General features: G+C 55.9%; 2 protein-coding genes across 10 annotated transcripts in view; one reads left to right on the forward strand and one right to left on the reverse strand.

Moving 5' to 3' along the window:
• The first annotated feature begins 431 nt into the window (after nucleotides 1-431).
• LOC115608991 (prosaposin-like) lies at nucleotides 432-8537 on the forward strand. Of its 2 annotated transcripts, XM_030488596.1 has the most exons (15): nucleotides 432-939; nucleotides 4127-4251; nucleotides 4558-4635; nucleotides 4727-4852; nucleotides 5060-5254; nucleotides 5567-5710; nucleotides 5881-5937; nucleotides 6174-6182; nucleotides 6300-6407; nucleotides 6606-6692; nucleotides 6785-6968; nucleotides 7050-7219; nucleotides 7296-7376; nucleotides 7542-7649; nucleotides 7739-8537. In XM_030488596.1, the coding sequence occupies exons 1-15, from the start codon at nucleotides 876-878 to the stop codon at nucleotides 7772-7774; spliced, it is 1572 nt and encodes a 523-aa protein (XP_030344456.1). In that variant the 5' UTR covers nucleotides 432-875; the 3' UTR covers nucleotides 7775-8537. The 2 variants fall into 2 exon arrangements, with proteins under 2 accessions (XP_030344456.1, XP_030344455.1); XM_030488595.1 differs by lacking the exons at nucleotides 432-939; nucleotides 4127-4251; nucleotides 5060-5254 and having other exon boundaries at nucleotides 4315-4635; nucleotides 7542-8537.
• A 224-nt stretch (nucleotides 8538-8761) lies between these two features.
• CDH23 (cadherin related 23) overlaps nucleotides 8762-22639 on the reverse strand; it is a 213802-nt gene continuing 199924 nt past the window's right edge. For 3 of the 8 annotated variants that reach the window (XM_030488583.1, XM_030488582.1, XM_030488584.1), the window contains 22 exons: nucleotides 22254-22356; nucleotides 19291-19407; nucleotides 18524-18748; nucleotides 18271-18440; nucleotides 17857-17994; nucleotides 17581-17700; nucleotides 16977-17154; nucleotides 16013-16224; nucleotides 15201-15395; nucleotides 14773-14883; nucleotides 14459-14588; nucleotides 14016-14279; nucleotides 13730-13891; nucleotides 13377-13633; nucleotides 12998-13095; nucleotides 12777-12897; nucleotides 12530-12609; nucleotides 12185-12225; nucleotides 11819-11879; nucleotides 11271-11400; nucleotides 11067-11189; nucleotides 8762-9858 (listed from right to left, as the gene is read on the reverse strand). In XM_030488583.1, coding sequence (XP_030344443.1) covers nucleotides 9532-9858; nucleotides 11067-11189; nucleotides 11271-11400; nucleotides 11819-11879; nucleotides 12185-12225; nucleotides 12530-12609; nucleotides 12777-12897; nucleotides 12998-13095; nucleotides 13377-13633; nucleotides 13730-13891; nucleotides 14016-14279; nucleotides 14459-14588; nucleotides 14773-14883; nucleotides 15201-15395; nucleotides 16013-16224; nucleotides 16977-17154; nucleotides 17581-17700; nucleotides 17857-17994; nucleotides 18271-18440; nucleotides 18524-18748; nucleotides 19291-19407; nucleotides 22254-22356 — 3363 coding nt within the window. In that variant the 3' untranslated portion in view covers nucleotides 8762-9531. Of the gene's footprint in view, nucleotides 9859-10773; nucleotides 10888-11066; nucleotides 11190-11270; nucleotides 11401-11818; nucleotides 11880-12184; nucleotides 12226-12529; nucleotides 12610-12776; nucleotides 12898-12997; nucleotides 13096-13376; nucleotides 13634-13729; nucleotides 13892-14015; nucleotides 14280-14458; nucleotides 14589-14772; nucleotides 14884-15200; nucleotides 15396-16012; nucleotides 16225-16976; nucleotides 17155-17580; nucleotides 17701-17856; nucleotides 17995-18270; nucleotides 18441-18523; nucleotides 18749-19290; nucleotides 19408-19884; nucleotides 20222-20273; nucleotides 21157-21242; nucleotides 21581-22253; nucleotides 22357-22639 lie in introns of those variants that run through there. The other 5 variants (XM_030488590.1, XM_030488587.1, XM_030488588.1 and 2 more) reach the window with 5 other exon arrangements.

Here is a 22639-nt window from a genome sequence, read left to right on the forward strand (position 1 = left end):
AGTTGCTGAAGGGTCTTGTTAGCTTCCCCTTCGCTGCAGAGTCAGGAGAAGGCATGTCCCAAAATGTCAATGGGAATCAGGCTGAATGACAGGACTCTAGTTCCCATTGAGTTGCCATTGCCTTGCAACATGCATGTCCCATCAAGTCTTTGCTATATTGAGCACAGTTGCAGGTTAGAGGCTTGCCAGGGATTGCCACTGCTGTTCTCTTCCCTGGACAAACACAATGCCTGATGTGAGGCAACAGCCCCGTGTTGCAATTCCTCTGTCTGGTGTGGGCTGGAGGGAGTTCTTGCTGAAGCTGCTTGATATCAGGCTTCAGTGCTGACTTGCATTTAATGTGGCTGCTTCCCTTTTGTCTTTGTTCCTTGCTTTACTTTGAATAAAACAAGTGTCTTTTAAACGCTTTATGCAAACTGCGAGGCTACCTCTAAATACACAATCAGTTCAATTGTCCTAAATTTACTGGTCTTTAGTATCTTCACTGCTGACCTTTTTTTGTAAGGGCTGATGCGTTCATCCCTTATGAATGCATCATAAGGATGAATTCGGTGAAGAGCATTGGAAATAGCTCCATCGCACAGTACTAGGACAGTTCTCCCTGGCTGTGCCCACCCTTTGCAGCCAGGAGTGGTTAGTGTTGAGCAGCCGGTTCTGGGCTGGTTTTGACTTCCCGGGAATACCTGCCTGGCTCTGGTCCCTCCCTCCACTTGCAGGCTGGTGATGATTTTATAATCAAGCCATAAGGAGAGGGGTGTGGTAATTGCCCTGTGTGGGTGTGGGTTCTCACTACTTCTCTCAACCCATCCAAGATTCCTCAGTCTGGGAGCAGCACAGGAGAGGAACCAGCCACTGAGGACTATCTTAGGAACGGCATGGAGAGCAAATGGAGTGGCTGGGTGCTGCTGATCCTTTCTGTGTGCCTGGGCTCCTACCAAGGTAAGGCCAGGCATGGGGGTAGACTCAAGGAGAGCCCAGCAAACCCCTCAGAACTCCAAAACTGTTTGCAGCTATAGTGTTTAAGCTCCATTAGTGTGCTTCCTCGTCCCTCTCTGGTGGTGGTTAGGCCAGAGGAGAGTTGAGGCTGGTGGCACCACTGGCTGCTTGACCTCTTGCCTACCTGGACATGAGCATTGCAACTTCTGCCCTTAAAGATGATGATGGGGCAAAAAGTGGTTTGTTCCCTCCCTTTGGACAGCAGAGATTCAGATGGAGCTGGTGTTTTGCTGAGGTATAGGAGGAAGACCACTTAATGGGGTGTCTCAGCAGCAAGGGGATGGAGGGCATTGGGACCTGGCTGTGCATGAGTGATGTGGGGGAAATTCACAACAAACTTCGTTGTCCTTGCATGATGGAGTGACCATGGTGCCACCTGAAGGTGTCCCCCCTCATCACTGGGGCTTTAGGTATCTGAGCAATCATCCTGCAGATTATTTTACGCCGCTGTCCCCTAGGTTTCCGCCATAAGAGTGAGGAAGCGATACCTCAGGACTCTCCCTGCCCTTCCCCAGCAAACAAGTTGGGAAGAGCCTGGGTCTGGAGCTCTGAGCCCTGCTTGAGGAGAAATAACTTATTCCAGAGGCTGTTTCCCGAGGGAAGCTGTGGAGCCCTGCTGTTGTAGGCAAAAAAACCCTCCAACCTTTTAAAGGGAAGAACCTCTTTTGCACCCTAATTTACCCCAAGCTCAGGCCATTTGGCTCCTCTGGCATGACCTGCCCGGGTGCTGGCTTTGTGGTGGAGTCGTGACTGCACACACGTGGCCTGGCGGTGGGGGGGGACATGCCAAGGTGCGCAGCCAGCAACAGGCGGAGCAGGAATGCGTACCCACACTCGGCACGTCCGTGCTTTGGGCGATGCCTGCCCTGGAAGCTGGCGACGGCTCCCGTGGCAGCAGTCGGGCTGCATGGCATGGCTACTGTGGCTATGGGACCGGGGACCACTGTAAGCCTTGGAGAAGGATTGTGATGATGGGAAGAGTGTATTTATGTTTTTTGCTGTAACAGGGGTGTGCACTGGGCCAGGAACTGGGGCGCTGGGGCCCACACCGCCACCCCCAGGGTTTACATCACAACCTGCTTGCCAGGCTCTGCCGGCTCAGCCAGTGTGCTCTGGGGCTCCATGTAATGCTGGCACAGCCCTGCCAGATGTGGAGCTCGGTGCTGGATCCCCCCGAACAAAGCCCACCCCACCCTGGGGGCCTGGCAGCCATGGGTAGGATACTCCTGCCTGGCCTGGGGACACTACAGTGGCACGGGAGCATCCCTGCCTTGCCCTGTGCTCCATGCTGGGGTTTGCCGAAAGTGGCATTGTCTGGCATCCTGCTGCCCGGGTGCCTGTCAGCATGAGGCTGTTCTGTCATAGATCAGAAAGGTAGAGGAGAGCTCACAGGGCACTGGTTGCCCTGGTTGCTTGTCCTGTGGTGATGCTTTCCTCCCAGGGAAGCTTCCACTGCTTTCAGCAGTTGGGTGTTGTGATTAGTGTTAATTATTTTTGTGGCCCATCACTTGCCTGAGTTTCATCTTGAGCAGGGCAAGGAGTAAGCACCGAGCTGAGAGCCACTTTGAGCCACAAAGGTGCAGGTCCAAACCACCAGTGCCTTTTAGAACAGCTAAATCCCCTCATCCTGTCACTGGCAACATCCTTATGCTGTTGGTCTGGCCTGTGTCTGTGGGTCAAGCAGAACCAGCTCAGAAACAAGCTGTGGGGTTGTTGCCTCCCATCTCCACTTTTTTTTGGTGCTGCCCCATAACACTTCCGCTGACTTGCCATTCCTGTTTGCCCTGATGCTAGTGCCAGGGTTGAAAACCTAAATGTCTATCTCTCAGCTGATGCAGTGACCGCGGCATCGCGCTGCTGGAGAGAGGTGTGTGGGAAGGCATGCATGGGAAGCCGGGGGGACTCGCCCTGCCCCTAGGCTCGCTCCTGCCCTGGTGCTGCCGTCAGCCCGATGGGGTAATCAGCGCTGAAACACCACCCAGCACCTGCCGAGCTGTGCCAGTGCTTTGGGAATGGTGGGGCTGGTGGGGGCTCAGAGGTCCCCTGCCTACAGCTCCCACTCCTGGTGACTTGCTGGAATGGCCCCCACGCATCTCAAGCTGCTGCCCCAACATGTCCTATGGATGAGCCAAAGGTGTTGCTAAAATCTGGCATGCAGGAAAACAGCTTTTGGGGAGAAACCTGATAAGGGCAGGGTGGGTGGAAGGAGCAGTTTCTGCTCTCGGCTTTATTCCTGCTATGCAAGATCATATGGCTAGGGCTGGGTGATAAAAGCTGGATGCAAATGCTCTGGGGGAGATGGGTGGTGCTTTGCTTAGAAAAGGGTATGCAGCAGGGTCTGTCTGTCTGCCTGTTCATGTCCTGCTCCCAATGCGCCACTGAATTTCCAGAGCAGCTCCGGCCAAAGCGGGGCAGTGAAGGGCCTGGGTTGTGCTGGCTCCTTGCCTCTTCCCCAGCCTCATCCTGGGTGGGTGCAGCCCCTGGTGGGAATAAACCCTCGCTCCATCCCAAATGAATCCTGACACGCCAAGGTGGCAATTAAACCATTGGCATTGCACCATACCACCATGCTGCTCGGCAACCAGGGTGGGCGATGCCGACGCTGCTGTGCCAGGGATTTGCAGTCAGGAGAAAATCTGTCGTTGGGAGGAAATGGAAAAAAATAACAACCCAAACCAGGGTTGCTCAACCGTTGCTGGGAGCCGCGGTGTGGCTAACCGGCTGCTGTGCAGGGCTGTGTGCTGCCGCCCTGGTTTGCTCATTTTGCAAGATTTATTGCTCTTTTTATGAGCAGCCTCCTCCCCAGTGTGTTGAAGGGTGCTGTGAGGCTGAGGGTGATGATCCCCAAGCTCGCTTTGCTTTTGACAATGGCCCAAAGCTGCTGTGAGATGTTGGTAAAGCTGGCAGCACGCGCTGGCCTGGCAAAGCCTGCCTTTGCTGGGCTTATAAAATCGTTTAGAAAATCCAGCAGCCGCACCACCATTGCGAAAGCTGAGGGTGAATCACAGCGGGAGGGTGAAGAGCATCGCCCCAGCTTGCGGGGCAGGGCTGGTGGAGTGGTTGGTGTGAGGCAAGAGATGGTCTTGAGGTGTTCTGGGGGCACTGATGGTTTTCTCTCCCCCCTCCACAGCTGGGGCCAGTCCCCTCCAAGAGTGCAGCGCGCGGCCGGAGGACTGGTGCCGCGATGTGGTGACAGCGGCCAAGTGTGGGACACTGGAGCTCTGCCGGATCACCGTCTGGGAACGGGCCCTGGGGGTAACCGCACTGGGAGGCAGGGGGATGGAGTGACGTGCCCATCCTGCCTCAAAATGTGGGGCTGGGGGGACAATCCCAGCCTGCCCAACCTGTTGCTGGGCAGCCAGAGGAGCATCTGCTGGTGCTGTCAGGCAGCAATGTGTCTGCAGAGTGAGTGACAAAAAAGAATTGATGCTCCAGGATATTCTCAAGTGCCCCTTGGTGGGGTGTTTCTAGGGAGATCAGAAACAGATCTGGCTTGGGATCTGAGGAGCAAGTGGTGGGTCTGGGTGCCATGGCAACATCCCGCTGTGTCCCCTCTATCAGCAGAAGGGCATCCCGTGTCACTTATGTCAGATGGCAGTCTCTGTGGTAGGCAAGATCCTGCAGGACAACCGCACTGAGGTGGGTCACAGCCTGGAGTGAGATGCAGGTCTGGTGTGCCACCCCCAAATCACAGGGCCACCCATTCCTGAGCTCTCCCCTTGTTACCTAGGAAAAGCTGCGGCTCTTCTTGGATAAGAAATGCCAGTACCTGCCCTTCCAGGACTGGTCTGTGAAGTGCAAGAGGATGGTGGACACCGGTATCCTTATCCTTGTCCAGCTGGGCAAGCAAGTGCTGGTAAATGGTGGGGGACCCCTTTGGGTTTGCATTTCTCTATGGTTTGAGATATCTTGGAGGCTTGCAGAGCAAGGGAGATGCTTGGAGCCTAGAACAAAACCTCCATGGGAATGAGGTGGAGATGGAAATGACCCAGGCTTGGTGGGGAGAGGGAGCAGGGTGATGGGGCAGATGCAACCCCAAGCCCCCATCCCTCTGCTCCCCCAGTCAGACCCAAAGGTGGTGTGTGGGACCATCAAGCTGTGCCAGCCCCGGGAGAGCCCCACGGGGGCCCTGAAGTTTCAGGAGCCGCCGCCAGCCCCTGCACACCCTGCTCAGGACTTTGCTGACCTCGTCACCCCCTTCATCGCCAACGTGCCCCTCCTGCTCCATCCCCAGGACCTGCCTCGTGGTGAGGCCCAGGTACTATGGCACAGGTGGGAATGCCATTGATGCTGCTTAAGGGTGAGAATCCGCTCAGCATCACCTATTTAACAATCATTTTTAGAAAACATTAAGATTACTGTACAGCTGAAATGGCATCTGATTGGCGTGTCACCAATTTTGGGTTGGGATATTGCAGGGTGCAGGGCGGGGACCAGAGAGATGCTGGCCAAAAAGCTGCCCCAGATTGAGACTGGCATTTAAATCCCAGCCTTGCAAATGGAGGCACTGGGGCCACTCAGTTTTATTTCTGGGATGCACTGATGTGTTCCTGCCCATGTTGTCCTGCAGGAGAAGGAAGAAGTGTGCGAGGAATGCCTGCAGCTGGTGGCCACTGTGCAGCTGGAGCTGGGGACCAACACCGCCTTCACTCAGGCGCTGGTGGCCCGCACCGAGTGGGCATGTGAGGGCCTGGCACCTGATCTGGCACAGCAGGTAAGGGATGCCACCATCATGCTGGGCTCCCTCCTCCTCCTCCATGTCACCATGGCACAGGAGCATCTTTCGCAGCTTTTGGGCAGCGCCCTGGCAGAGAATGTGGTGTGAGCAGGGTGGAAGGGTGTCCATCCACCTCTGGGTGCTGACACCGTGTCTCCCCTGCACAGTGCAAGCACTACCTGGCCAAGTACGTGGACACGGCTGTCCAGCTGCTCCGGTACATGGTAAGCGGGTGAGCAGCTCCCGAGGCTGCCAGGGATGGGTGGGTGCTGGTGGGGGCTCTCAAGAGGCACAGCCAAGGACACCTCATCAGCAAATGCGGGGCCCTGCTCTTGTTTTTTTAATTAAACCCACTGCTTTATGTTCTGTAAATGTTTTTCCCCTCTCTCTGGCTTGCAACTGCTGTAATTCGTTTTTATTCTCTCTTTTTCTTGCCATTTTCTGGTCCCTCCACTGGCAGCTGGCTGAGGTAAGCGAGACCCAGAGAGAACCCAGTGGGCTGAAATCACCCTCCATTGGGAACTGGGGGCACAGGCTCACCCTCCTGGGGCGTGATGCCCCCCCGATTTAAGACATCTCTCCCCAGGACCCCATGGAGCTGTGTGGCCAGTTGGGACTCTGCTCCTCTGCCTCAGTGCTGCCCCTCCACACACTGCTCACAGAGAAGATGATGCAGGTCCTGAGCACGCTGTGGGTAAGCAGGTACCCCTCCTGACTGCCATGCTCCTTAAAATCCAAATGCTGAGAAGGAGGAGCTTTATTTTGCATATTTTTCCTCAAGCATCTCAATTTTTCCAAGGTGGGGAATATCTTTCGTGGGGGTTGATGGCTTGGTGGGATGGTGGCGGCGCTGGGGGGGCTCAGTGTGCATCCCACTGACTTTTTCCCACAGGACAGGGAGGAGACCACACCGCTGTGTGAGGTGTGCCAGTTTGCTGTGAAGGCAGCTGAGAGCCTCCTGGAGAACAACGTGACGGAGGTGAGCCCTGCCGCTGCTGTTCAGGGATGGATGCGTGGGGAAAGGGGGCAGCAAGGAGTGGGGTTTTCCCTCTGCCTGCCTTCTCCCGGCAGGAGCAGCTGGTGAACGACATTGAGAAGGTGTGCTACATGCTGCCCCACAGCGTCATCGGGCAGTGCAAGGACTTCGTTGACTCCTACGGCAAAGCCGTGGTCATCATGCTGCTGGAGGCCACCGACCCGGCGGCCGTTTGCACCATGCTGCGCTGCTGCCCCCGGAGCGGGGACACCCGCCGTGGTGAGCTGCGGGGCCGGGAGGCACCCAGGCACCATGTCCCCGGGGAGAGGGGTGCTAACACTGCCCCGCTGTGACTCACAGGGCCTGCCACGCTGGAGCAGCTGGCAGCGGGCGCGGGTGCGTTCTGCAACGTCTGCCAGATCATCATCACGTACTTCGATAACGAGCTGCTGAAGAACGAGACGCTGGCGGAGCTGGGTGACATGCTGGAGAAGGGCTGCGAGCTGCTGCCCGCTCCGCTCACCGGCAAAGTGAGCTGGGGGGAGCACCCACCCGGGGGGGACCCCCCAACACCCCTCATGGCGCTCACCCCTCTCTCCTTCCCAGTGCGAAGCACTCGTGGTGCAGTACGAGCCGGAGGCTGTGCGGCTCTTCGTGCAGATGATGGACCCCACCTTCGTCTGCACCGTAAGTGTCCTCATGCCATGGATGCTACACCTGCTCCCTGGGGCAGTCCGGACCCAGATGGGCATCTTTTGTCCCAACCTGGGGCTCTGGGAGAGGGGCAGTGGGATCAAAGTGTGCTCATGGGTTTTCTTCTTCCACTTCCCACCCTTTTCCTTTGCAATGCAGAAAATAAAAGCTTGTGACTCATCTGAGGAGGATCTCCTGGGCTCAGACCTCTGTGCCTTGGGCCCACACTACTGGTGCAAGAACATGGCCACGGCGATCGAGTGCCAGGTAAGTGTTGGCCACAGCCCCTCCCCCGGGTTTGCAGCGTGCCAGGAGTCCCTGCCTCCCACCACCATCCTTCCCTGTCTCTCCTGCAGGCTGTCGAGCACTGCCGGCGTCACCTATGGAACTAGGAGTCACCTCCCTGGCTGGCTGCGCTTGCCCTGCTGTTTTGGTTCAGGATCCCAAACACCCTCCCTTGGGATGTGTCTGCACCTATGAATGGCGATGGCAGGAGCCCACCAGCCTCACCACCCCGGGGGCTGTGGGATGACCCAGCCTCCTCTGCCACTTCCTTTTCCACCCCTGCGGTTTGGATTTCTAAGTCAGCTTAAGGGACTCGTCAGTATTTTCAGGACTGGAGATTCAGCCTTGGTGTCTCTTGGGGTCGTTGCAAAATCCCCATCCCCACTTCTATCCCCACCCCGCTTGTAAAGCCCAGATCCTGCAACATGAATGGGCTGGGATGGTTTCTGCTGCCCAAATACTAGCCAACTCTGGGCAGCTGGCAGCCAGCAGCCTCACACCACAGGTCTTGTCAGCTTTTGGCAAGCCCAGCACTTTGCTGGTCCCTCTTCAAACTGGGGTGGCTTTATTCTACACAACCCTCTCCCCCACCCCATTTCCAGTTAAAGAAACAAAGTGGATTAAATTTATAGATATATACCTCTGAAGTATTCCCTGAATACTCACAAAAAATGGGTGACTTTGGGGGCAAAGGTTCCCTTTCACCCATACATCCCTGCCGATGCCCCTATGCTGACCCAACTGTGGTGGTGAGGGGCAGCGGGGTGCTGGCTTGTCCCTCCCTGCTGCAGGAGGGGGGATTCCTGCAGTGCCCAGTCCTGAGCGTGCACGGGAGCATCTCACCGAAAATAAACTCTTCCCGTGAGCCCAGCTGGTTGTCTCCCTCCTGCTTCTCCTGGTGTGCAAGATGGGGCAAGCCTGGGGGAGGTTTAATGCTTCCCCCAAAATCCGGGGTGCACAACACCTGGGGCAGCATCTTGTGAAGGTGATGGATTGAGGTGTGAGTTAAGTGAAAAAGGGGGTTTTCTCTTCAAAAGGTCGTCTGGGTAAACTGAATCCTGCAGTGTGGTCAGGGAGGAAGGACGACAGACAGGTTACCCAAAGCCATAGACAGTGTATTTCTGAGTCCCGTAACAGACCGTGCCTGAAACTCTCCACAAGGTTACAATTGGAAACAAACCCCCAAACGAACAAACCCGAAATAAAGAGAGAAGGAGAAAGAAAAGGGCAAGAAAAGACACGCACGAGCACTCCACATCCAGAAGCCCCAGTTATTGTCAGTCTCTCTCAACGTCGCAACATGTTTTGGTAAAGCCAGCAAAATGGAGAAATGTTTTCGGTTTTGGTTTGGGTTTTTTTTGGGTCTTTCCTTGCTGGAAAGGTGCCGTTAATGCCAAATGGACTTAGCCTCTCCCCACACTGCCTGGCTCTCCCTGTGCCTGTGGTCGAGGTATGACGGCTGCTTGTCCCCAGTCTGTGCCTGGGGATGCAGCGCATCATCTGCACCTTCGCTGCACCTTCAACCTGTCCAGCCCAGACTCATTGGATTCGTTTCGCTTTTTTTGTTTTTCTTAAAAAAACCCCTTTTTTAATAAGAAAAATAAAATAAAAAAAAAAAATTAATGCTTTCATGGATAAATGACAGGCGAGTAAAAGCATACCGGTCCTGAGAGCCCTTTCCCGGGGCCAAGCTCTCCAAGGCTGCCGGAGCGATCTGCACCGATTGGCCTGGACTCCTGCAGGGGAAGGGGGGGCCAAGCGCTGGTCTCGGGGTGCACCTGGCCCCCACCACGACCCCCTGGTCTGTGCTTCATCCCCGCTGGCCCCGGCTTGCCTAGAGGAGCACCGCCACCAGCACCACTCGTCATAACTCGGTGATCTCCAGAGGGCTCTCCATGATCACCTCCCGCATCTTGTGCAAGGGGGTGGACTTGGCTGACTCGGTGCGGGCGTTGTGGTCGCTGTAGCCCCCGCAGTCAGTGGTCAGAGTCTCCAGCGAGCGACCCAGCACCTTCTGGTCATCCTCGGGCAGGCTGTTGAGGTCAGAGGCGAGCAGCGTGCCTGTGCTGCCATGCACCACGTGGATGCCATCGGGACCTTTCAGCTCCACTGGCTGCTTGTGCCGGAAGCGGAGGCTGCCTTGCCTTGGGCTGCGCTCCTCATCTTCCTCCTCCAGCTCCTTCTGGATCAGCTGCAGAAAGTCCATGGAGCAGAGGAATCACCACCGCGGCCAGAGCAGATATTGTTTCCTGCCTCCAAACTTTCTGCAATGCTGGAGCCCAGTGGGAGGGACAGTACCCTCCTCTTCTGAAGTGTGGTGATGAGGATCACCAGCATGATGATGGTCTCCAGCCAGATCGCTCACTCATCTGGTGGGTGCACCAGCTGCCAGCCAGGTGGTGTGTCCAGCAGCAGCCCCCACAGCAGCCAAGGAGGAGTTTGGACCCAGGTTGGGATTTGAGGTTGTATGGGGCAGAAGGCAGACAAGGGAAGGAGTTGAGGGAAGGCTGGAGTTGGATAGGGGCAAGGAGGGATAAGGGGGTGAAAGGGTTGAAAGGTGTCTCCCATCCTACTGCTCTCTTCTGCTCTGTTTGCCCCATGTTTTGCTCCTGATGAAGAGGGAGAAGGCTGCAAGAGGAGTTGCTTCTCCCCTTGCAGCCCTCCTGCACCAAAACCCTCTGTCCCAGCCTTTTTGCCTCAAAACTTGTTGGGTTGATAAGCTCAGAGGAGCACAGGGGAGGGAAGATGTCTCTGCAAGTGTGTAGGGACCTGCAGCTTCTTGGCCACCCTTGACAGAGACAGGAGATGATGGACAGAGCCCACCCAGCAAAGAGGATGGTTGTCCCTCAGGGTGGGAGAGACCGAGGGATAAGGTGCTGCTGATAGAGGAAACAGTGGGATACAGGAGCTGGAGCACTGTGGGGAACCAGCAGCCTCAGTGGAAACCCAGCGTCTGGCTCATTTGGGCCAAGCAGAGAATGGAGACACCACTGGGTGATGGGGACCATGGCTGCAGGGAGCAACTGCAGTCTGTGGGCTGAGAAGACACACTGCATCCCAGCGGGCACGGCAAGCATCTCCCCATGCCCATGCACACCACGTCTACCTCTGAGACCGAGGAGCGGTCCCCCTGACTGGCGGTGGCCTTATGCACCATCCGCTGGGCAAAGAGTTTTTTCAAGCGCATGTAATCATCCAGGACCACCTTCAACAGAGAGCCCTGGGTGGAGGGGGAGAGACGACGGGTTACCCAAGGGACACCGTTTGGTTGGAGGGAGGCTGACCTCATCCCAGCATTTTATGGAGCAACATCACCCTCCAGCACTGCAGCTGTCAACCTGGAAGCTGTAACAGTTGGAGAAGACCCCTGGGTGGAGGATGCCCACACTGAACACTCACCTTGATGGGTCCCTCCCGCATGATCTGCCCCAGCTTGGCAATGTTGTCGTACTCCTGGATGGCTGCCCGCAGGTAGCGGTCATCCTCAGGCTTGGCTGCGGAAGGCTCTCTCCCGAAGGTCCCCTGTGGGAGGAGAGAGTAGCTGAGGAGGTGGTGCGGGCCTCGGGTGCAGCGAGGAGGTGTCCCGTGGGGGCCATGTCTCACATGGGTGCGGGCAGGGCTGTTCCAGAGGTCAGTGATCTCACTCAGGTTCTCTGGCAGGTCATCCTCATGCTCTGCCTGTGCTGCCAGCTCCATGTTCCTGCAGAAGGGGTCCAGCCACACCGGGTTGGCCCTGCCCAGAGGAGGGAGAGCAGCTCTCAGTGCAAGCAAGGAGCCACAGCATCCCTAACCCCATCCAAAGCCTGGATGCTGGGGTTGTGCTGCCTCCTCCTGCCCTGCGCAGGCATGAATTTGGCTGATCCAGATCCAGATGTATGTCGACACCCACTGGTCATCTCTGATTACCCCCAGCCTGGCCAGTGTTGGCAGAGATGGAGTCACAGGAGAAAGCAAAAGGTCTTTTGGCTTTGAAAGCTCTCAAGGCAAGCAGCCATGGCATGCCTGGCTGCATCCCTCCACAGAGCAGAAAGGCATAGCATCTCCATATCCCAAGCATCCCTGGCTGCAAAACGCAGGCATCCCTCTCTCAGGAGCAGTCTGCGACCCTGCAAGGTGTCAAACCAGTGAGGGGATGGAAGGGAAGAACTCACCCATCAAAGGAGTACTTGTTGGTGTTTGGCATGTCCATGATGTCCATGAAACCTCTGTTCCCTGAAAGAGGAAGGGAGGGGAGTTAAAGAGTTGCGTGTTCGTGGGATGAGCAGTAAACCACGGGGCAGGACTTCTTTATCGGAGATGGAGGCCCAGTGACCAGAAAGGCACTGGTGGCATGAGAAACACACTGGGATGCATCCGGTAGCACGAAGCCTGGAAACTGAGAAAAGCCTCCCACCACTGGGCCTTGCTGGACAGGATCACACCCCACAGACATCCCTCATGTCACCCTGTGTACTCCCTCTATGCTCTTTGTGTACCCTGCTATCTCATGCAGCTGGAAAACCCCAAGCACTGCTCACCGGTGGAGCCAGCCACTATGGCTTTCAATTTCCTTTTGTGCCTGTGAAAGAAATACAGCGAATCAGGGAAGAAAATAAAGAAGGTACTCCAAAGGAGACGGGGGCACAGATTTGCAATAACCCTGCAAAGAGGCCCTGTATCTATTGGGATGGCGAGCTTGGAGGGGAGAGGTGCTATCAGTATTAAAGCCATTATATTTCAGGGGAAGAGGGGCAATTTCTGAACCAGCCTGGTGCAGAAGGTGTTGGGAAGCTGATGCCCTCCTTTGCTTATTGGCATTGTCAGGCTGGGAGCAGCTACGTGGGTCCCCCTGGCCAGTGAGACAGAGCCTGGGTGTTACTCACACTGTCCGGTAGTACCAGTTCATGAGGATGAAGAGCATGGCAGCCAGAAAGAGCAGGATGGCCAGCACGATGATCGCCATCTAGGAGAACAGAGGGGTAGTGGCAACCTCTGGCACCCAGTGGTGGGCACCTGCCTGAAATCATTTGGGTGAAACACCTCTCCAGATCATGGAGGGACATGCAGAATGGGATGGGACATTGCCCCATCTGCAAGCAGCAACCATCTCCACTCCAGCTGGACCATTACCTGCAGAGCTGAGAGGTCATCCGGGGCCTGGGCAGTGATGGCAGGCTGCACATCCAGCACGTTGTAGTTCCTGAAGAGGTTCCTCAGCTGCTCCTTGTTCTCATCTATCATCTGAATCACCCTGGGAAGAGAAGGGTTGCTTGGACATCTTGACATTAATGAGGCTTCCCAAGGACTCAATGGGCCAGGATACGGGCTGGGCGATGGGCAGGGTGACATACCGCTCCACGTCCAGGATGCGGTTGGTCTCCCTGTTCACCACGTGGATCAGCAGCTCTGTCTGTGCGAAGTTCACCCGACCTTTCTTGTCAACATGGAACTGGAGAGACACAGCAAGGTCTTCAGTGTGGGAGAGGTGTCTCCTCATGGGGCATCTCCCACACATGCCCTGAGGTGTGCTCATGTGGTAAGAGACCCTCAAGCCTGACATGGGTTTGGGCTGGACTGCTTTAATATGCCCCTGCCTCATGTATATTTGTCACCTTCAGAGCTCATGGGTTTCTATGGTTTATACAGACAGGGCACCCTCAAAGGACACCTCCCAAGCAGCATATGGAAGGTCACCTACCCCTCAAAGCAACCTCAAAGGTGGATGGTTACCTGCACATCGTCTGTATTGACAATAGCACCCGTGATGTTGGAGAGCAGGCTGATGAACTCCTCCTCAAACTGCCTGACTTTGTCCGGGATCTCATTGATGATGATTTTGACCCGCTGGTCATCCCGCAGGATGTAAATCCCCACAATGGCTGTGTCATTGTGGCCCACCAGGTCAGAGGCCATGATGTCCACCACAAAGTAGCCGGGGTTGTAAGCCGTGAAGAGGTCGAAGGTTCGCAGGATCCCATCAAGGGTTCCTGGGGAAGAACAGTCACAAGCCCAGGACTAGTGACACTGGCCATGGGGATGTCTCTGGCCATGGCCTGTACTCCCATGGCATGCAGGGTACGCACCTATGGTGAAGATGTTGGCCACCTCCTCTGAGTCATTGGAGTGCTGCTTGATGTAGCGGATGCCCAAGATGTTGTACAGGACCAGGCTGTTATTGCCTACATCAGCATCCACTGCAACCACCCTGATCAGCTCTGATCCCACCTTGGCGTCGGTGGCAACCCCTTTGAGAGAGAGACGGGACAGGGACCTGGGGCCAGGCTGGCTCTCACTGCCCCTTCATGTGGCTGGATTTTCCCTGGAGCACCTCTGGCTCCTGGTTCCCCCCCAGATCCCAGAACCCCTTACCCGCTGTGTACTCTGACTTGGTGAACTGGGGGGACTGGTCATTGATGTCATCCAGGAGAATTCGCACCTCCTGAAGGGTCAGGTCCCCGTTGAGGTCCCAGAGCTGGCCTCTGCCTGCCTGCTGGCCTTGAGGAGGGTTCCAGTTTCTCTGGCTGGATGCTTTGACAATGATGGAGTAGTACGGCTCCTTCTCCCTGTCCAGGTCTTGCAAGACCTTCAGTTTCCCCTCTCGGCTCAGCTGGAAGTTGTTCTCCTGGTTCCCATCTGAGTGCAGAAAGGGGTACCCAGTTAGCCCCCTTCGGGCTCGGCATTTCCGAAATGCCATCTCACCCACTGACCGGGGCAGAAAGGCAACAAGGAGATGATGGAAATGATGGAAACCCTTGGTGAGGGCTGTGCAAGGAGAGGAAAAGCTGCCCATCCCCTCCCCACTTGGCACCCACCTGCTATGAAGTAGTAGACAATGGCGTTGGAGCCTTCATCTGCGTCCACCGCCCCAGTGACGTTCCCCACCACAGTGCCTGGCTGTGAGTGCTCGGGGACGGAGAGCACCTGGTACTGGGGACTGTCCCTCTACCAGAGACCCCAGGAGAAGGGAGGGTTATGAGAATTGAGGTGGCTTTAAATAAAATTGGACAAATCCCATCCTGCTCCCCACCATGATGATGCCCAGCAGTGCATGCTCCATCATATATGCTCGCTGGCATCCCCATCCCCGCATCCCGTGTGTCCCAACCCTTCCATCCTGGCACCTTACAGGCGGCCTGAGGAAGACGGGCTCGTTGTCATCGATGTCATCAAGTGCAACCTGGAGGGGCTGCATGGTCTCGTAGGCTGGCTGGCCCTGGTCACAGGCCACGATGATCAGCTGTGGAGAGAGGCAAAAAGGGTATCCTGGGCAAAACCATGCAGACCAGGAGACACAGCTGAGGTAGGGACAGTGAGAACAGCTGCAGGGTGGAGGATTTTGGGGGATTTAACAGGGAACTGGGAGTTGGCCCACCAGGATTCAACTTCCTGATGGCATTGATAACCACCCAGTTCCTGCTAAGTTGTAGCATCTTCACAACTGTGGCAGCTGACCCCATCCCCATCACATCACCTACATGCCGCCAGCCCTGCACCAGACCCACAGCCTTGAGGACCTCCCCAGCCACCCTGCAGTTGTGCTGCCACCTGGCTCACATTGTACACTGCCTGCTTCTCCCTGTCCAGCCGCATGGCCGTCTGGATCAGTCCGCTGACTGAGTCAATGCTGAAATACTCCCAGTCTTTGTTCCCTGCCCCCGTCTTCAGCAGGTTGTAGAGCACCTCTCCGTTGAGGCCCTCATCTTTGTCCGTGGCGTAGACCTCGTAGACGTTGGACCACAGGGGGATTTCCTGTTTGCACACATGCACCCCTTCAGTCCCAGCATTGCATATGAGCCCCCTGCTCCCCCTGACCCTTCAAACCCCCTTGTGTCAGGGTCAGCAGGCTCCCACTGCCAAAATCCAACTGGGGGCTGGCAACATGAAGCCATGATTCTCTTTGGCAGCAGCCATGGTGGCTGCTCTATGTATGCGCTGGGGACTTGCTGAGCCAAGCCCGGCTTCCCAGAAAGGAGAAACATCCTAAATGTCAGCATTTTGGCCCTTGGTTATAAACAGGCTTGGCCCGCAATGACTGGCTGTTTACTTATTCTGTGTGCTGCTAGGGTTTCTGTTCCCCAGAGCTGCCTCAGCATCCCTGCTCGCATGTATGGATAGGGGCTGTTGCTGACTGTCCAGACCCATGACCCAAACCTTCTTGGGACATGTTAAATCAAGGTCTTGTTCTTGTGGAGAAGGAGATTGGATTTTGCCACTGGTAGGCCCATGACCCAAACCTTCTTGGGACATGTTAAATCAAGGTCTTGTTCTTGTGGAGAAGGAGATTGGATTTTGCCACTGGTAGGCAGGAGCACTCCTGGGAGTGGTCTTGGCATGCCATAACCTCCCCTCCCTCTCGAGGGATTTACCTCTTTGATGTGCAGAATGGTGCCATTGGGCGGGCGGACAAAGACAGGGCGGTTGTCATTGATGTCGATGACCTCAATGTGGAGCATGGTAGTCCCCCAGAGAGGGGGATGCCCCTTGTCCGTGGCCACCACAGTCAGGTTGAACCTCTCATAGGACTTCAAGCGCCGCCGGGATGTGACAAGCCCAGAGTCTTTATTGATCTTGAAAGCCTCTGGGGGAGAAAACCCCCACATCTCTGGCTCAAGACACTTTGCACCAGATAAATTATAGTACACTAGCTGAAGCACACCTCTGACTGTTGGGAGATCCCTATCAAGGGGTGATGGAGCAGAGCTGGCGGCCTGAGGCCAGGGTTGTGGCTGGTCTCCGGGTTTTCAGGGCATCCCTGCCCATTGCCACATCCCTGACACTGGTCAGTGCTAAAGGCCCTGCTCTCAGGCCACCCCTAGCTGTGTTTCGCTCCTGCCCAGGCGGTGGTCAGAGGAGCCTATGGGTCTCAGGAAAGTGAATGTTCTGCCATTCTCCTCTACATTTATGCTGGCTTTTTCCTGGTTCCCATCGCTCCTCAGTGTGCAGAGATCTACTGCATTTCAGGCACTATCACTATCCACCCACAACCTTCTAGCCCTTTCAGTTTTCCTCTAAAGTGTGCAGTGAGTTTGCTCCAAGATGCATTTGTGTACAGAGAAAGTGCTGCTGTGCTGGGGAAGACAAGAGGATAAGCCAAGGCTGGGCTGCAGCACAAAGGAGGGCAAAGCCGTAACACGCCGCACCATGAGGAACTGGGAACTGTGGAGCAATACCGAAAGCTCTACACTTTCGGTTTTCTCCTGGGAGTGTGTGCACAACCTCACTTCAAAGCAGCTGCAGTACACAGGGTGTGGGCTTGGTCCCTATGTCTCCTCTAACTGCTGTTCATCATAACTCCTTCCTGGGGAGGAGCACTCCACTACCAGCACCTACCAGCTCCGGGGCCCTCGATGCTGTAGGTCACGATGCCGTTATCCCCTTCATCCAGATCTGTGGCAGTCATGGTGATCACCGACGTCCCTGCTGGCTCATTCTCGTAGACGCTGGTGCTGAACTGGATCTTGCTGAACTGGGGCCTGAAGTCATTGATGTCCAGGACTGTGATCAGCACCTTTGACAAAGCACAGCCAGTTGGGTGACATGAGGCTGGAGATGGCTAGGCAAGCCCTGGAGGCCGTACCCCTGCTGTGACCCAAGACTCCGCTGCTGGACTGTGGTGCCCTTCCTGCTATTTGTTTAGCTCTGCTAGCTGAATTCCTGCCTCCAACAATGGGGCCTGCTGTGGCTGGGGCACCCATTCATACTAGAACACTTGCAGACAGTAGCGTCACGCTCCCCTTCCCCTCCTGCTGACATGCTGTCCCTGCGGCACAAATTCCCTTGCACCATCCATCCCACAGCCCCTGGGGTCATCTGCTCTTCCTTCTACCTAATTGCTCCCAAAGACACCAGCTAGCCTGCTGGGGAGGAAAGCCTGAGATCTAACACTTTCTTGCTCGTGACTACCACACGAGGGGTGGTGGGAGGAGAACCCTACCTGCACAGAGTTTTCCCGACGGTTACTGGAGATGTCTCCAGGGTTGTCTCTGGCCACAGCCGTCAGTGTGTAATGATCTTTCTTCTCCCGGTCCAGGGCTGACAGGATGTAGATATCACCCTGCAGCACATAGAGACCTTCAGGTGGACCTTGTCTGGCAGAGCTGGTACTCGAGAAGGGGCAGAAGGTGAGGTGTGGGAGCAAGGAACAAGGTAGGACCACATCAGCCTCCCCTCCCTTTTCCCCGCTCTGTTCCAGCCTCAGTTGGCTCCTTACCGTGTTGGGGTTTATCCCAAACTTGCCCTCTCCATCCCCCAGGCTGTACTGGATGACAGCAAAACGCCCAGAATCTGCATCCGTGGCCTTGACCCTGAGGATGACTGTACCCAATGGCACGTCCTCAAAGACAGCTTTCTGCAAGCAAAGGGAGCAGGCAGAACTGGTTGTTTCATCACTTACTCTTTTAGCGGGCAGCAACCAAAGGCATTGTGGGGCACCCAGGGGCGGGTACAGCTAGGCCCAGAACAAGATTTCACACAGAGTACATTGGTTGGTTGACCATCTTCTTCATATGGTTCAAGCATAGACAGAGGGAAGGTGTCCCTGGAGAATCCCCCAGCTCTGTGCCTGACCTTACCTGGCAGGCACTGCTCAGCCCCACATGGGGTTGAGCAGGGGATCCCAGCTCACCTGGTAGGATGGCTGGCTGAAAATGGGATTGTTGTCATTGATGTCCACTATCTGGAGGTACACAGGGATCTCAGCGGATCTGCGGGGAGAGCCGTTGTCGGAAGCTCGGACAGTGAAGTTCAGCCACTGCACCTCCTCGTAGTCCACCGTCCTGTTGGCCACAACCTTCCCTAGAGGATGTCAGACCCTGACATGAGACACCTCCCCCAGGCCACTGACCTGCCTCAGGCTCTCACCTCCCCAGGCCACCGACCTGCTGACTGGTCTTCGAGGCAGGCGTAGCCTTCCGGGGAGAGGTTCAGCAGCTCATACGTGATCTGCCCATTGGCACCTTTGTCCGGGTCCACTGCTGAGATGGATATGAGTGTGGTGCCCTCTGTGGCTCCCTCAAGGATCTTCTCAGTGAAATAGGTGACCCCAAAGGGGCGGAAGCGGGGGGTGTTGTCATTGACATCCAAGACATTGACTGTCAGCTTGGCTGTGGCCATGGTGGACACCACAGGGGAAGAGAAGAGGAAGTGAGAAAAAGAGGGGAAGAAAAAATGGGAGAAAGGAAAGTTGTAAAGATACAAGCACAAAACTAAATGGCGCTGGTTAATCAAGAAAAATGGTAATATTCAGCAAAGCTGCTATGTCCTGAGCTATCTGAGGGATACCTACTGCAGACCTGCTCCTGATTTTTGTGTGCTTTCTCACATACAGGCCAGGATTTACTAGGAGCAGGGTGGCAAGACATAATGGGGATGGTAATGAAGAAATGGGTGTCTCCCATGGTACAGTTATGGGCACACAGCCCTCTCCATCCCCGCTGCAGCCCTGTGATGTTAGGCGATTCACTAAAGGAGGGCTCAGAGGAGAACCTGAAGCTGATGGGAGCTGGTCCAAGTCTGGTCCCACTAGAAATGTTGCTGTTCAGAGTGGGAGGTGGGAGAGCTGCCGGCTACGCAGAAGGTGCACTGGTGCCTGGGAAAGGCTGTGCCAGCCCTGGCCCTGCACTCTCTAGGTAGAACCCATGCTTACCATTGGGCACGCTGACTGAGCGGTCGATGACTTCACTGGCATTGTCATGGACGGAGATGGTGATCTCGTAGGTGGCCACCAGTTCCCGGTTGAGGGGACTTTTGATCTTCACAGCTCCTGGGAATCCCAAAAAGCTGGGTGTCACAGGCAGTGCCTGCACCCCCACACTGAGGACCCTCAGCAGACTGGTCTGTACGAGCCAACTGCTGCACCCTCTGCTGCACTTGCTCTCCTGCCTCTTCCCAAAGGCTAAATAGGGAAAACAGTTGATAGCTACAGGAGGAGACAACTTCCTTTTCCCTGTTCTCTACCTCCTGTCTTCCTGCCTGCTCCATGCTGCCCAGCTAACAGGTTCTCATGATGCCTCAGCCAGGTAAGGGTTTGGGTTGCGTGGACGAGGGGTTTGGGAGCAACTGCTGCTGCTGCCCTGCATGACCCCATCTACGTTAGCTCAGCATCCAGGCACCTTTAAGAGTCTTGTCCTATATCCTTTCCAACAAGGGCATTTTTCTTTCCTGAGTCACCTCTGTGCTTCCAAAACAGACATGGGGAGCTCCCGGACCTCCTTCCCCAAGGGTAGAGCTCACCACCTACCCCAGGGTGCCCCTTCTGCTCCCCCAGTCAGGGTGCCCGCATCCGGTCTGCTAAGGCTGAGCAGCCCCCAGCCCACTGTGGGGCAGCCTGCCATGGAGATGGGTGAGATGGAGGGAGGTGACAGATGGCACAGAGAGAGAAACGAGCACAGACACAGAGACAAACCTGACGGGCTGAGAGCCGGAAAGGAAAGAAACAGGTTAGTTAAGTCAGTCGACTTGGGGAGAGAGGACAGGGCAGTGTAAGACAGAGCAGTCAAAGGAGAAGAGTGGGGAGGCAGGAGGGGAGCATCATCTCCCCATGCCTCAGACACCTACCTCCGGGCAGAGAAGAAGAAGAAGCAAGGAAAGGGGTCCACGCTGCCCGCACTGCCCTTCCTGCTCTCCTACCTGTCCTAAAATCCACTGCAAACACTCCTTGCTGTTCAGGCACTAGTGCATCTGTGTCGTCGCGGGCCACGATCTCCAGCAGGTAGTACTCCAGGCGAGGGTGGAGGTCCCGGTCAATGGCAGTGACCTCGGCCACCACGGTGCCGGGCGCGGCTGACTCGGGGATGCTAACCGTCTGGATGGGGTTGATGAATTCGGGACGGCAGTCATTGACATCATCGATGAAGAGGCTGACAGTGGCGGTGCCAGAGAGTGCCGGTGTGCCCTGGTCCACAGCCACCACCATCAGCCGATAGGCATCCCGCTCCTCCCGGTCAATGCTGATGTTAGCCACACGGATCACCCCCGTGACGGCATCAATCAGGAACCTGTCTTGGCCACCACCTTCGATCCGGTAATCCAGCTGCTGGTTGAGGCCACTGTCGGCGTCTGTGGCCATCACCTGGAGGACAGAGAAGCCTGGAAAGGGGGGACACAGCCCGCTTAAGTGAGGGCAGCAGCAACAAGCCCACAGTCCCAAGGCAAATACTGTAAAGTAATGTAAGCAGTTACTTTTAGATTTTCCCTTCAACCCCATCCTGGTGAGCCCTGACACTGGGAGCTGGATCTTCACAGTCCCAGAGGGACACCCAGTCTCCCCATCACCCACCCTCACATCCAGTCCCGGCCCTCTCCTGACCTGGGGGGCTGTTTTCCAACAGCCGCGCCGTGATGGACGCTGGCTGGAAAATGGGGCAGTTGTCATTGTCATCCAGGATGGTCACTGCCAGCCTGGCGGTGCTGTTCAGCCCCCCCACATCACGAGCTACCAGTGTGAACTCCAGCCAAGGATCCAGCAAAGCCTCTCGGTCTATCACAGTGCCAGACTTCACTGAAATGACACCTGGAGAAGGGGAAAAGCCCAGTGACAGACCCTATCACTATCTGATGGTCCTCAGCTGGGGACAGGGACCTGACGAGCCACCCCACCTGTCCTGTTGTCGATAACAAAGAAGTCTAAGGATGTCTCCAGGAACCGGTAGGTCACTATGGCGTTGCTGCCTTGGTCACCGTCCAGAGCTAGGATGGGTCCATTGAGCACTGTGACCAGAGTCCCTGGATGGGATAATAAGGGTTAGGGAGAGTGTCAGCTCCCTGTGGAACGCCCCTCAGCCCCCCCCCCATCCCGGTGGTGCATGAGGGACAGCAATGAATGGATGGAGGAGGTGATAGAGTGGGGCCTCGCAAGGCACGAGGCAATGAGGGGGCAGCTGCTGCAGCCTTGCAGACCGACTCGTGAGGCCCAGGTGAGGCAGTGGGACGTCCGGCTAAAAACAAACAGACAGACACATCCATCAGACGGGCGGCACCAGCACCCTGCAACCAAGGGCATCACCTGAAGGCACCCAAACCCTTCGCCTGTCCCATCGATGTCCCTCGATGGTGGGACAGGGAGGTATCTGAGGCCTTGGAGCAGGGAGCGGTTTAAATGGCAGGAAGGCAAAAAAATAAAAGAAGAATATTTCTAACTCTTTGGCTGGGAAATGTCTACCTGGACAAGCTTGACTGTTTTATCCCTAACCCCCAGAATAAGGTGGCTCCAGGTGCTGATGATGGAGGGATGGCACCCTATCCCCTGCAGGGATGTTGGGCAGTTTGATGGCCTCAAGGCTGCCCCCTGGGCTCGGTTCAGACCGCAGGTGCCTCTTGCTGTCTGCAGCCAAGAAGTTCCCAAATGGGGACGATTACTTGCAGGGTTGTGCCTGACCTGTGTCAGGAAGGTTTTCCACCAGCAGCATGGACCAAAGCCACAGTGTCCTCAAGGCTGACCTCACTGGTGGTCAGCAGGAGACCCTCATACTCAGCATCCCCATCCCACTGCTGTGCAACCTGTCCCTTCTCAGCATTGTGTCTCCTCCACAATGTCCAGGAGACACTTCCCCTCACCCAGCCCCAAAGCGAGTCTCCAGGAGCCACACAGGGAGGCAAAGAGAGACCTACCCGGGGATGAGTTCTCCATCACCTCGGCCTGATAGGAGCTTTGGGTGAAGAGCGGGCGGTTGTCATTCTCATCTGCTATGGAAATGACCAGCAGGTCAAAATCCTAAAGGAACACAGGGACAAGAGGGTGATGACTGCAACGTCCTTTCCTTGAGCTCACCTCACACTTCTCCCACCTCCTGCTTAGTGCTGATCAAAGATGGACTCCTGTGCAGCCATGATGCTGTGCTTCCTAGACCACCCATGGAGGGTCAGCAGGGATTCTCACCCTGGGACTAGGCATCCTTTCCCAGCCTGCACCTTGAACAGTGATGCTTGGTACATCTTGGCAGAGCCAAAAGATGCTCTGGTGTTATTGTGGTTGTCCAGTTCTCCAGACCAAATTT

Source organism: Strigops habroptila, chromosome 5 (genome assembly GCF_004027225.2).
Source record: "Strigops habroptila isolate Jane chromosome 5, bStrHab1.2.pri, whole genome shotgun sequence".
NCBI lineage: Eukaryota > Metazoa > Chordata > Aves > Psittaciformes > Psittacidae > Strigops > Strigops habroptila.